Here is a 14003-nt window from a genome sequence, read left to right on the forward strand (position 1 = left end):
TCACTGACCTTAACCGGGGCTTGGAAAGGCATCGGTCAAGAGTCGCGGAGACTGGAATCCAAGCACGGGCGCAGGAGGGTTGTGTTCAGAGGCTGAAGAGGAAGGTTTGGTTTATTGCTTTGTTCTGCTGGTCATGGGTCACATAAGAACTGCCGGCACTTCCTCTCTGGACCTGCCTGCTCACCTGCCGCAGGTCTGCTGCTCTGTGCATCCCAGGTCTTGTCTGCACTGGGATGACGGACGCTTTGGTCCTTTGAGCCTTTTTGAAGGGGAGTGGGAGGGGGTAACCGTTAAGATTGTTGTGTATCATAAAGCTGGGTGTGTTCCCCAGTGATATTTTGATAGCATTTCTTTGGGGGGAAGAACATGGAGACTTTTTTCCTCCTCACTAATGGGGAAAAAATGTGTCCAGTGCCTTATTTTTTTCAAAGATCATGCTTGAAACTGGCAGAGGGTTACTCTTCAGAAAGGATTTCTCATATTGTAGCGTGAATATTTTCTCTAGGAAGCTCATCTTGCCATCGCCCGGGCGGCCTTCCATTACACAGCGCGCAGGATACGTGAGAACCACACCTGCGCGTGTTGCGCCGAGGGGAACTTTGGAGGCAGGCTGAACCGTGGTCGACCAGCAGGTGCCATTAACAGGAAATAGGACTGATTTTATTCAGCACTTTTCCTTTTTTACAGTAAATGACGGTAGTTACCATAAATTGAGCTTGATAGGCGTTGCCATTGCCTCCCTCGCCTGACCCTTTTCATCCTGAAGACGCAGAGAAGCCCCTCTTCGTGGAGTCGGACGTTAGCGGTTTGCTGTATGAGTGCCCAGTGCCCCTCATCTAACTGCTGGTTTTCATTTTTAGGCATCAAATGGGAATGTTTCCGAAGGGAATGAAACTTTAAATGGCCTTGCAGCCTCAGGCTACAGCACTTGCATGGAGGAGGGAGACGATTTGCCCGCTTAAGAGTCCACCAGCTCAAAGAGTTGGATCTGGATTTGAATTTGATTTCATTCTTCGGTGCTGTGTGTTGCTCTCAGCAGTCCGTCTATTTGTGGGATAGTGGTGTGTGCACTTTTATTTTCGATCTCTGTAGGCACCTCCACTTGGCAGCAAAGCAGTTGGCTGTCAGAAATGATACGGTGTGCGTGACACCCGTCACACGTACTTTGCCAACAGAAAGGAATTTCCTTTTTTTGATGAGCACAAAATTTCAAATGGCTTTTGACCACGAGCCCTCTGAATGTTCTTGTGAATCTCATGAAGTTCTTTATGGTAGTTTAGCCCTTGACTGTGTTTCTGCGGCTTTTCTGGCTGAAATATCAGAAAATCATCAGCCCTTTGACACCTCTTACCGAACAGCACAGGAGACCAGGAGCCAAGGTCCCGCCACGTTGCCGCGTTTGGGGACTGGGCACCTCCCTTCTGTGTTTGCATCATTTCAGGACATTTTAGTTCCTCTGTCTTCCCTGGATTCTTTACCCGTAAGAGAAGAATTCTGACAGTAAGCAGGGAAGCTGAGCTTGACCCTTAAATAGAAACACGGGGCCAGCCACACTCAGCAGCCCTCTGTCGTGGACCTTCTCCTTCAGTGTGTTGTTTTCATACCCACTGCCCTAAGTGTGGGCGTCCCCTCTCACAATGTCCACCTTTCACGTGGAATGGGAACCATGAACACTGCCTATCCCAGGTGAGGGCGTTTGTCATATTCAAACTGGAAATGCAAAAAGAAAATTTTAAGATTCAGTAAAAAACAATTCTGTTATCCCTGAGATAAGCAGGTTAATAGTACGTAATGTCAATATTTTGGCTGTAGACCATTGTGTTGCTGTTGATCCGGGAGAAATGTGGTATTGACTCAATAGCTTCGTGTACTTTTTGCTAGCATGCTTCTCCGTGCTTTTTATTCTTCTTTTAAAACATCATGATCTGGTTTCTTTTCCTTTGTCGTTTTATGACCAGCTCCTCCCCGGTCAGAGGATGACAGGGTTAAGTTCAAGCAGAAAGAAGACTATATTGGAGACCTAGATTTCGGATGTCAAACCATTTCAGTCTTTGTTCTGAGGTTGATGTAATTGATCCTTCCCCACTTATCGCATATCTGTCCTTCTTATAACTTTCCCCAGAGACATATTTTTGAAAGCTCTTGTTAGCATATTGTAAGATTCATTCAATTCCTTATAAGACAGTTAGGATTTATACTTTTTTGTTGTCTGCTGACCGTGTTTCCTGGGCTGCATTTTCCAAAAGGGAAACACCACAGAATCATTTTTTGCTGATGGCTGGTGGAGACACTCATCAATAGCTGAAAGAGGAGAAACGAACAAAAAGCGTAGATAAAATGGTGTTGTGGGGATATGATTGCAGAGTTGGTTTTCATCATTAGAACCTGTTGGGCACCGTTGTCTCTGTGAAATGGGCTTGAAAGGCGGTTGCTGACTCTTAGTGTCCGCTGTATACAGACAGCAGTGGTGGCTCAGCGAAAAGGCCCGGGGAGGGAGGAGGCCAGATCCTCTGCTTGAGAAGCTCATGCTCTTGAGAGGGTAGGGAGAGTGGAGGGGGTGCCCCATGGCATGGCCGGCGGGAACATATGTGCACTTTCTCAGTGACTGCAGCTGCCACGGAGCAGTCTTTAACAATGCTTCTGAGCTAGGAGGTTAAATCTTCTCATTTGTTTTCAAAAGAGAAAGAAGGGACCCTCGCCATCTTTACATTGAGTTTGGATCCCAAGCAGGAGGGAGGTAGGAAGAGAGAGGGATTTAGGCGAGCAGGATTTTCTCCCAGGCCTCTCAGCATGTGGACACACAGATCAATTTCTTATCCTGCGTTCAGCTGGACACTGGGTTAGAGACTGTGTTGATCACAATGTCCCCTCCTGTTTCATATCATATAACACATTCATTTCAGCCACTGAGCCTAAATTACTGTTTGCTTTCTTTCTGCCTTTCTTTTTCTTCCCCCCCCCCCCCCGAAACGGTAAGAACTCGTGTAAGGATGAAGTTAGTTTATCCGTGCTAATGCTTTGATTTTTCTTTTCTCTTTCTCTTTGCCACAGTAGGTAACCAGTTAGGGGCCTTGGTACATCAAAGGTAAGCAGTGGGTTATGTTTTATTATTTATTGATCATTTCTAATTGTTTATTGATCCACCATCTGTACTAGAGTGTTAGAAAGTCAGAGGTTGAGAGTGTGAAAAAACATGGGCTAGATTTCCTTAAGACTCAACTTTTTTTGTAGTCCTTTCCAAGACAGTGTAAGCTGAAAGGATAAACTAATACAAGGTATTAAAACGCAGCCGTTATCCTGTGTAAACGTAGAAGACTTCTGGGATGTTGGCGCTGCTCTTTCTGCCCACATACGTTGAACTTAAAAGTAGAGAATGTGAGAATTGTCCTCCTGGCTGGATGGTTTTCCCAGCATTTGTTTTATGGACCCTGACCTCTTCGCTTGAGCAAAGCTGTGCTGAAGAAGTGTGACTTGCTGGGCTTTCACAAGATGGAGCTTGTGTTGCTCCAGTCATCACGGTCTGGGAGGTGGGAGCCCAGGTCCCCCCACTGTAGTGAGAGGCCTGGCAGCAGAACCTTGGATGGCTGCCCGGTTGACTCCCTTCCTTAGTTTCCCCTCACAGAGTTCCCTTAAACACTGAGGATTTAGAGAGAGACAAAGACCTCTGGGCTTTAAAAAGACCAGTCTGTAAGATGGAATATTTGTGGTCACAATGTTGTCATTCAAAAAAGGATAAAATATACAGGAAACCGCCAGGAAGGCTTCTCTTCCCTAAGGGGTGAAATTTTATGCTGTGTATTTGTTACTGTAACATGTTATCCTTAACGTTCACCAGCAGTGATACAGTTGTATCCTCTTGTGTTCTATGCAAATGTTTAGGAGTTTCTAGAAATCACCAGGCATCAGATAACCAAAAGATCTATTCTGGGGTTTTTTAGTTATTGTTTCTTTGTTTGCTTTGTTTTTTAATGAATTGAAATATAGTCATTGAAATGAGGTTGTGTCAGTATCAAATGTAACTTTCCTATAAAGCCGTAGTTAATCAGGATTTTACTTTCCAAAATGTTTGTACTTTGTGCATTAGACCAGTTTCAGCCTTGCATTTAGAATAGAGCTTTGTCTTCCAGGAAGCCCAAAGCAGTTTATCCTAATACGTTTTTTCCTCAAAGAGAGTCTGCTAAAATTGTTCCTGCGGGCTGAGGAGCTGCCTGAGTTTTGAGTTGTGCTGGTGTTGAACCCCTTCTAGTAAATTCCACAGTACTGTTTCCTGAGAGTAGACAGCTTGTGCTGCGTGTGAGCAGCAGCCTGGCGGCTACACATACAGAAGCACTGTTACCCTTCACTACCATCAGGAAACATCCCAACAGGGACCCCCCGTCTATTGTACGACGTACTGTTAGGCCAGCCGAGCCTTGGCATTAACAGCCACACTCCTACTGATTAGGAAGCTGGGAATTGCCTGATTTCGGTGTGAATTTGGATAAAGAGGTAGAGATAATCCCTGTGCATATGTAATCTGAGGGTGTAAACACAAGAAGACTGTTTGCTCACATCAGAATGATACAGTGGCAGTGCTATTTATGATACTGCATTTCTTCTAAGTGCTGCACTTTCCCTGAAAACATGCACTTATTCATTGCTTTCCATGATGGGTAAAAATCCAGCAGTGTGAGAGATGTTTAAAAATGCTTACCTTTTTTTTTAAAAAAAAACTACTTGCATTTAGCTTCCTCCTAAGGTAAATGTTTAGATTTAATTGCTTTCTGGGGTGTTGGGCAAATTGGATATTGTCCACAATACACCATACAGCAAATTTGAAGAGTTGTTTGAAAGAGCCAGTGCAATAGTAGGTTTTTTAAAAAAAAAAAAAAAAACATGTAATGGATGGGGTAGCATTTAACAGAAGCACGTTGCCAAGTAAGCAAGGTAATTATTCTGTACTGGTCAGCACTGATTAGGCCTCGGTTGGATACCGGTTCCATTTGGGACGTCTCACCCTAAAAGGCAGATAAATTAGAGGGAGGCCAGAAAGCAATAAAAAGATTGGGAAACAAGGAATATTGAAGAGTAGTTGTCCCTCTTCATCTAGGGAGACTTGAATAGAAGTCTAAAACACTCCCCACTCCCCAGAGGATCTTCAGGTGTTCAGCAATACTGAGGGTAGCTGTAGGAAGAAAAGGCAGTGGTTAGTGCAGTTAGTTGATGGTTTAATGAAAAAAATAGAGGTTTCCTCCTCTGACACAAGGAAAGGGGAGGCTTGGATCTCTTCAAGGAGTGATGGACCAAGGGGTTCATTAGATGACAGTCTTTGTGGATGGTTGTGGGCTTGTGAGCCAGATTGGCATGATTTCTTTTAAGCCTTTATCTTCTAACATTGCCAATATGGGAAATTTGGGGAACCTAAAATGACTGCAGAATTCTTTATTCTGTGTATTTTTCCAAAATGTTCTTTGTTTTTAGGGCAGTAATAACCGAAGAATTCAAAGTGCCTGATAAAATGGTTGGATTTAGTAAGTATCCACATTATCTACTTTTTCCCTCATTTCTGTTCCTTATTTTCATTTTAATCTCTCAGTGGGAGTGTCACCCATGGTAGAATGCTCCGCACATCATGTTCTCTAGAGCCCCGGAGCACTGCAGGGAGACCGGAAGGTTGGGCCCTGGGTCCCCCCCTCCCCCACTTCAGCTAGAGAACCCCATGTCGTTGGCTGTGTTTCACATGCAATTCCTGTGGGCTCGCTGAGGCCAACCTGATTTGTTGTGCTGTGAGCCAAGTGTGAATGTTTGCTGAATTAATTGTCACACATGTGTAGTTAAATATGGAATAAAGGGGGCATGTTCTCACCCTGTTTAATTTGTTTCAGTTATCGGCCGGGGAGGTGAGCAGATTTCACGGATTCAAGCAGAATCTGGTTGCAAAATTCAGATTGCCTCGGGTAAGGACTACTTTTTTTTTCATAGATCTCAGTTTGGTAGAAATCAGTCTTTTTTTTACAGAGTTTTTCATATTTAGTACCTTTGCTTGTTGCTTAGAAGTTTAGGGGCTTGGGTAAGTATATGTGATTGCTGTTTTCCTTGCACTTTTGGAGCTGACCTCCCAGTTGAGAACCAGAAAAACCAGAGCCAAAGTGGGCCCAGAGATGATGCCGCCCGTCTGGCCTCTGGGGAGACCCTCTGCAGCTCTGGGCCCGGTGCGGCCCCTCCCAAACACCTGCTGGTCTAGGACCTCTGTTTTCTGCACCAGAATGTTATGCCAGACATAGTGGGGCCTGGACGAGACCTGGGGCTCTGGGCTCATGCCTGGGGACTGCTCGCCGGCTCCCCTGGATTAGGCCGTCCCTGCCCCTTGTGGAAAGAGGCCATCTGAAGGTTCTGGCTAAATGAGCACATGTTAAACGCGGCTCAGGACCTTTCCCAGCCTGGTGCATTTTGACCATGTGATATGGAGAGAGACAGACTGAGGAAGAAGAGTTTTTACTTTCGTTTCTAAGTTTCATCATCTGAGTTTGACCTCTTTCCACAGCAGAGGATGGGATTTGGAGGACATTCGACCACAGAAGTGTTTGTCATTTTGAAAGATACTTAGTACAGTGTCTTGAAAGCAGTTACTGCTGTTAGCTATTTCTCTTTAATTTTTTTTGAATATGAGTTTTCAGAGGCAGTTGTTTTTAGGAACAAAATAAAGCGTCGTGTGTGGTGTTGGAAAGTAAGATTTTTTTCCTCTCTTGTCAAATGGCCTGGAACCAGTTCCACGTGGGTGTCACTGTTCTCTTGAAGTGTTCGTGCAATTACTGGTCATAACTCTGATGTGCATGCCATTAAACTCCTTACGAGTGTGCCTCAGACTGCAGACAGATAACCATTCAACTACGCTGCAAGTGGACAGACTGAGGAGCAGCGGGTTGAGCGACTGGCGCTTACTAGCACGCAAGCGGGTCAGATGTGAAGCTGAGGCTGGTAATCAGGACCAACTCAGAGACCTCTGCTGCGTCCTCCCAGCTTCCCCTGCAGGACTTGTTTTCATTTGGAGAATCTAGGGTGGAGCTACCAGCTTGATATTCTCTCCACAAGTGGAAGCAAGCTGTCTTTCTCTGGGAGCCGGGCCTTCTGTGGGGCTGGTTTAGGAACCAGCCCGGAGAGACAGTCCGTACACAGAGGCGAAGGTGCACGGTTGCCTGATGCCCACCAACACACCTCATCTTCTTGATTCTTCTTATAGAGAGTTCTGGGATTCCAGAGAGGCCCTGTGTACTTACCGGAACCCCAGAAAGTATTGAGTAAGTTTATTTTATTTACTTTTTCCTTTCACTCTTCTTCCTCCTTCCCCAGATGGGGAGAAATGGAAGGGCAGAATTGTTACTGAACACTGTCGATCTGTGCGGCAATCTGGCCACGAAAGCAGGTGCTTCCTTAGAGAAGGATCTGGGAGGTTGCCACGCCAGGGGAGTTGTTCTGTTACCTTAAACACATAAGGTATCACCTTTTTTTCAAACCCCACAGAATTTCTCACAGCTGTCATAACATCTGCTTCATAAACCAGGTCCTCGAGAGTGTACTTTCACCCTGCCTGAATGCTCTCATTAACTCGCTTCTTCCGTGTTAATGTCTCCTTCACCTGAGCAGGTCTGGATCAGTAAGCCTCTCACTCTGTGAAGCACTGAGACTCCTGGCATCAGGTCTCTTGCCTGGGGCTGATCCCGTTGCCCTTCTGATATTGGTGAACCAGATGAATCTACTCTTTGTGGCCATTGCTCCACTCAGAGGGCCATATGGACTGGCCAGAGGCTGTTTGGACTTTTGGGCCCTTACTGCAGCCTTAAGACTAGCATTGCTCTCCTGGTACACGCATGCTTGGAGCCTTGTACCAGATGCAGGCCTCGTAAATCCAAGAAGCCCCTGGGGAAAGGGGAGGCACTAACGTAGAGTCTGCTCTCCTTCCTCTTTCAGTCTACCGAGTAGTGTTGCATTTGGGGACAGGAGTGCTGAGATTATGTCTGGCTCTGTAGGTAGGGCTGTTTTATTGTTTCCATTTCTCAGGGAGTCTAGATGAGTTTAAATTTTCTTGTTCTGCTGTAACATTGCAAGCAGTGAACCAGAATAAATATCACTGGCAGGTGTGCATTATAGGGCAAGCAGGATGCTTTTGCTGGAGTCAAGGCACTTTTCTTCCAACGCAGGTTAATGTAGTACACAAGCAAAATATTAAAAAGCTGCTGTAACTGAGAAGATACACAAAGGCTCAAGACTGCAGAAGGCAACATCTATTTCCTGCCATTCGCTTCTTTCTTCCTGCTCTTCTAAACATTCCTGCTTCCTCTTCTACCCAAGCAGTGGAGGCAATGGGATTGTAACTTTAGGAGGAAACAGTTTTTTCTTCAGTGTGCAGTATAGCCAGCCTGTTTACTAGCTGAATTTTTCCCTATTAAAAGAACCACGAGGGCTTCCCTGGTGGCGCAGTGGTTGAGAGTCCGCCTGCCGATGCAGGGGACACGGGTTCGTGCCCAGGTCCGGGAGGATCCCACATGCCGCAGAGTGGCTGGGCCCATGAGCCATGGCCACTGAGCCTGCGCGAAGAACCACAAAGTAGATTGTATGTGGTGATTTAAAGAATAAATACTGCAAATAACAGCCAGGGGAAATTCTGGTGCAGAAAAGGCAATTGGCCCAGCAGGTGACCTCGGCAGGCTGGGTGGCTCTGTTCCAGCATGGCCATTCCCCCCCCCCCGCCTCCAGGTGAATCGGCATAAAATCCCGCGGGAAATGCAGGCTCTCGACAGTCTGACATGGAAAGCACAAAGCAGGTGTACATGACTGTACAGCTGCATCTGCCTCCTGTTTTCCCCACCCCTTGAAACCAAACTGGTGATTTGTAGCCGTAGCTTAGAAGTCATCGAGCAGTCTGGTTGGTTATGGAGAAGAAAGTTGGAGTTTGAGAATTCAAATGCTGATTACTAACCCTTGCTTTCTCTCTTCCCGTCTTTCTCATTGCTTTCTCTCCTGCTCTTGTTTAACAAATATCTGTCGAGCGTACGCTCTGTGAGAGGGGTTATGCTGGATCGGGGAGCAGCAAGAGATGCAGGGGGTCAAAGGTAGACAGCTGCCACCAGAGCAGCTGACATTCGAATCGGAGACAGGCGTGTCTGTGGCGTGCACGCGAGACACAAGCGCGAGCAGAGGGCAGACGTGGAGGGGCTGTGTTGGAACGTTGCTGTTGTGGTGTGCGTTGCTTTTAAATTCCAGCCCAGTAGCGTGGCGGATGGCAGAGACCTCCTGGGTTGTGAGGGCAGGAGCTGGAGCTGGATGGAGGGCTGCCTTGACTCCTTCGCGTGTTCCCCCGGTGCTGTTTCCCCTTCCTGGGCGCCTAGAGCATTCATTTAATGCTGGCTCTCTTGTGGTTCTTTTCCCTCCCAAAGACAAGCCAAACGGCTCCTGGGACAGATTGTGGACCGCTGTCGGAATGGACCTGGCTTTCATAATGACATAGACGGCAACAGCACGATCCAGGAGATTCTCATCCCTGCGTCTAAAGTGGGGCTGGTCATCGGCAAGGGAGGGGAGACAATAAAGCAGTTGCAGGTGCGTGAGCCCTTGGCCGAGCGGCGCTCGACAGCCCTCATCCTCCTCCATCTTCCTGGGTTGGGAGGTTCTGTGCGGCTTTGGCGTGTCCCAGCCGGGCTGGCTGTGCGCCACGCTGCAGAGCTCCCCACGAAACCTCTGCCCGAGTGCCTCTGCAGATCTGAACATTTTCTGTGGCCAGGCTCGATGCCAGCTGTGACGCCAAGGCCTGGGGTCCCCGTGAACTGGCAGCAGCCACTGTGGCGATGAAGCCCTGTTAGGACTCTCAGATAAAAATCCTGTGTCCAGAGCCAGGGCCCTGAGCCAGGAGCACTCTTGCTCGTTAGTGGTGAGATCGGAGTTACGCTCGTGTACTTTTCTAAGGCTCAGGGTCCTCGTCTGTAAGAGCAGGGAGGTGCCGGCCTCGCTGTTGTAATGAGCTAAAATAATACCCGTTATTATGATTTACATGAGACCCTTAGTGCAGAGCCTGCCACTGAGTAAATGCTCCGTGAACATTTGCTGCTCTGAGCTCCAGAATCCCTCACGTGAGACACTTGGGCCAAACGTGTTGTAGGTTTAATACCCCCAGCAAGTTTTGGGGCTGCATCCCGTAACCAAGTGCAGGTTTTCATGGCTAAACCTAACAGTCACACTCCATGAGAGGAGGGCTGGAAGTACGCTCACGTGAGTTCAGGTTAGTTTTGCTGCCAGATTTAGTTCGGAGCAAACTCTTCTTTCCGAGCTCTGGGCTTTCAAAGTTGCGGGTCGGAGTTGTGGCCTGCCTGTGTGCTCTCGTATAGCCCAGTCCTTGGATGTGGAAGGCATTCTGCCGTGGACTCCTAAGAGTTCAGACTTTATAGAGTCCCAGAATCCAAATTTTGGTGCCGCGCTCATCGGCTCTGGAGCCTTCAGTAGCTTACTCAGAGCTCTCCTCTGTGAGGTCAGGAAGTGGTGGCCCTTCCCTCCCGTTGCTGTGCGTGAGCTCTGACCACGTGACGTTAAATAGATTGTCTAGCTCGGTGCTTAGCATCTTGTAAAAGTAGCTCGTTCACATTTAGATATTCCAGGACCGGAAAGGGAGGAGAGTTTTGGGAAACGGTTTTCTCGGTCAGGCTTGGACGCCCTCAGGCACGGCGTGTACCTCAGCATTCTCGGAGGCCAGCCTCACGGGCCGGATCAGAGAGCAGTGCCTTTGCTAGTGGGGCGTGTCTCGCTGTGGACACGAGCCGACCCGTGCAGCTGTGCCATCCTGCGTGCCTCTTGCTGACGGTGAGGGCTGTACCGGTGTGTGTGCCCTCACAGGAGCGGGCAGGCGTGAAGATGGTCATGATCCAGGACGGCCCGTTGCCCACGGGAGCGGACAAGCCTCTGCGCATCACCGGAGACCCATTTAAAGTACAGGTAGGAGAGAAACCATGGGTCAGGCAGGTCCTGGGTGTGGCGGTATCACTTGGTAGTACTTGTAGAGCTTTTATGTCGTTCAAGAAATTATAAAACTGGGTGGGTGTTCCTTGAGCTGTCTTCCCAAACCAAGTTTGGTGATGCAAAGAATGGGGCTGTGCTGCCCAGTACCAGAGCTGCTGGCCACGTGGCTGTTGGAATTTGTTCAGATTCAGTAAAAAGTGAGTTCCTTATTCATACTGGCCACGTTTCAGCGCTCAGAGTGCTCAGAGCACGTGTGGATGGTGGCTGCCATCGGGGCAGCCCACGCGCAGAGCTTGTCCGTAAGCGCAGAAGGTTTCATTGGCTGGCACAGCTCTGATCCGATGCAGTGTTCGAGGCGGAGCTGTGGTCAGCTCAGATGCAGGCTCCCTCTGGCTTTTATTTGTTTGTTCTCTCAACCCATTTTTACAAGATCACTGGCTGAGGTGGGAGGTGACCGAAGGTGCCAGTGCCACCCAAGGCACGTGTGTGCCCTCGTGGCAAGCGTCCCGTGAGCCTCAGAGGACAACCGCAGGTGCTGAAAGCAGGGGCTTAGGTCTAAATCGCCCAGGTGCTCCATCTTGCAGCACCTGGGCTGTTAGCAGGAATGTGTGTGCGCTGTGGGTGTGGGCGTGTGTCTGTCCCCGTGAGACACGAACGCTCTTTTTTCTGCCTGCTGCAGCCTGCCTGACCTTCGCTGCATTTAGAGCAGCTCCAGAGCGACACACCTTGGTGAGCCGGCCCGTCAGCGACAGCTGTCCCTCTGCAGGGGCTTTGGGGCTTTGATCCAGCAGAGGTTACCAGTCTCTGGCAAAAGAATTCCCGTAGTTCTTCTTTTTTTTTTTTTTTTTTTTTTTGCGGTACGCGGGCCTCTCACTGTTGTGGCCTCTCCCGTTGCGGAGCACAGGCTCCGGACGCGCAGGCTCAGCGGCCATGGCTCACGGGCCCAGCCACTCCGCGGCATGTGGGATCCTCCCGGACTGGGACACGAATCCGTGTCCCCTGCATCGGCAGGCGGACTCTCAACCACTGCGCCACCAGAGGAGCCCCTCCTGTATTTCTTAATGCTGTCGTTCAGCTGAACTCAAATGATACCACTGGTAGTTCTTTTTTGGTCAAGGTTTCTATATGTAATGATTTTAGAACAGGTTTGAGGGCCGGTGATTACAGTGGCTGCTTTGCTTAGGTTCCCGTCAGCAATGCAGCCCTTCACTATCTACTGCCCTGTCAGGTCCCCTAGAGTTTCTAACCTCTTTAGATGTAAACAGGTGGGCTTTAATAAAAAAAAAAAACAGACTGCACCTAATCTTCCTCACTCGGCTCACGCAGTCCAGCCTGGGACTCCTCTGCTGTGTGTTGTAGAGCTCTTTGGACAGAGGGGAGAGCTGGCTGGACACAGAAAGCCTGCCTCCCAGAAGCCCTCCACTCCTGCCTTCTCCAGTGGAACGTTTGGCTTTGTCTTTTGTGGAAAAAATACCTGGGTAAAGAGCTTATTTCATTGATGTTTCATGAATTTGCAGGAAAATTATTATAAAGAAAGGTTTTCAGTATTTTTTTTATTTTAAAACTGTGTATTCCATGTTTTTTATTATGAAGAAGCTGTCTGCTGTATTTAGGGTATATTGTTCTTTGAGTTTCTTTTTTTTTTCCCTCTTCCCAACTTTTTATTTTGTAAAACTTCAAATATAGAGAAAAGTTGAAAAGATAGTGTAGCGAACATCTGAATACCTTCAACCTACTTACTGTTTTGTTTGTGTGTTTATGTTTTAGTTTTTTGCTTTACCATTTGTAAGTAAGTGTCAGATACTGTGAGTTTTTACCTCCAAATCCTGCAGTATGTATCTCCTAAGAATAAAACTTGCTTCTATAAAACCAGGCCTAAGAAAATAACGGTAATCCCATAACATCATATTATAGTCAGTCCATGTTCCAGTTTCTCCAGATGTCATGAGACGTTGCTGTTTTGGCTTTTCTTGTTCTCGCTTGGTTTGATTTTTCCAGAACTGGGACTGTTTCAGTTCTCACATGACCTTGAGTTGTGCGCGGTTGCTCCTTAGCATGGCTCCTGGGGGGCCAGTGCTGGCGTGGGCGGGATGGACTGACTCAGGTGCGTCCTTGGGGGTGAGGACACTGAATGCGCCTTAGAGTCAGGTGTTGAGGGAGGCTCTTGCCAGTTGGTAAGACGTTCGAGCTCTCAGTGCCAGGAGGTATTTTCGGGCTCCCAGGCTGGCCTTTTCCCTTTCCCTCCCTGGAGCTTCTCTGCCATGGGATGCGTTGTTAATGTCTTCCTTCCCGTGGAAACGGCCCATGTCAGAGCTCTCAGGCCCCACCCTTGCCCACTAGAAAGAAATGGCACGTCAGAAATACGGTGGAGCGACCGTCATCAAGTTCTGACCCGGCACCAATGTGCTGACCCAGCTGTGGCTTAGAAGACTGTGAACCCTTATCTGTGTGGACATTTTGGACAGTGTAAGGAACACGTCATTTAAGTTGTGATATACACGATATACTGCTCAGTAGCAGCCTGCCCGTGTCCCATGCAACAATAGTAACATAATATAGTGAGTTCTCCCACTGAGCACCTCCTGAGGCTTTAAGCCCAATTTAAGAGGGTTTGATCTTTCACCTGGTGTCATGTCTTTTTTCAGGATTTTGTTTTCCTTAATGCCTTTTATCTGTGTTTATGCAGCAAGCAAGAGAAATGGTATTAGAGATCATCCGAGAAAAAGACCAAGCTGATTTTCGAGGTGTACGCGGTGATTTCAGCTCCCGAATGGGAGGAGGCAGTATAGAGGTATGCTTGAGTTACAGGTTAGTAGGCAAGCTTAAGGTTGTAGGGCACGCTTCTGTTAGCTCTTTAACCTTGAGCAAGTTATTTAGCTCTTATCTCAGCTGCAAAACCCTCCTAGTACACTGGCTTCACAGGGTGGGTGTGAGAAAGGAGTGGGGCAGCCAGCTGCACGCATTTCAGGGAATGGGGCCGTTCCCCCTGGTTGGGGGTTGTGCTTCAAAGCGCACCCCAC

General features: G+C 48.0%; 1 protein-coding gene across 3 annotated transcripts in view; it reads left to right on the forward strand.

The window, feature by feature from the left end:
- FUBP3 (far upstream element binding protein 3) overlaps nucleotides 1-14003 on the forward strand; it is a 49289-nt gene that overhangs the window by 19673 nt on the left and 15613 nt on the right. For all 3 annotated transcript variants that reach the window (XM_079926425.1, XM_079926427.1, XM_079926426.1), the window contains 7 exons: nucleotides 3052-3085; nucleotides 5461-5510; nucleotides 5865-5936; nucleotides 7220-7277; nucleotides 9414-9576; nucleotides 10861-10959; nucleotides 13670-13774. In XM_079926425.1, the coding sequence (XP_079782551.1) occupies nucleotides 3052-3085; nucleotides 5461-5510; nucleotides 5865-5936; nucleotides 7220-7277; nucleotides 9414-9576; nucleotides 10861-10959; nucleotides 13670-13774 (581 nt within the window). The remainder of the gene's footprint in view (nucleotides 1-3051; nucleotides 3086-5460; nucleotides 5511-5864; nucleotides 5937-7219; nucleotides 7278-9413; nucleotides 9577-10860; nucleotides 10960-13669; nucleotides 13775-14003) is intronic.

The sequence above is a fragment of the Stenella coeruleoalba genome (genome assembly GCF_951394435.1).
Source record: "Stenella coeruleoalba genome assembly, chromosome: 7".
NCBI lineage: Eukaryota > Metazoa > Chordata > Mammalia > Artiodactyla > Delphinidae > Stenella > Stenella coeruleoalba.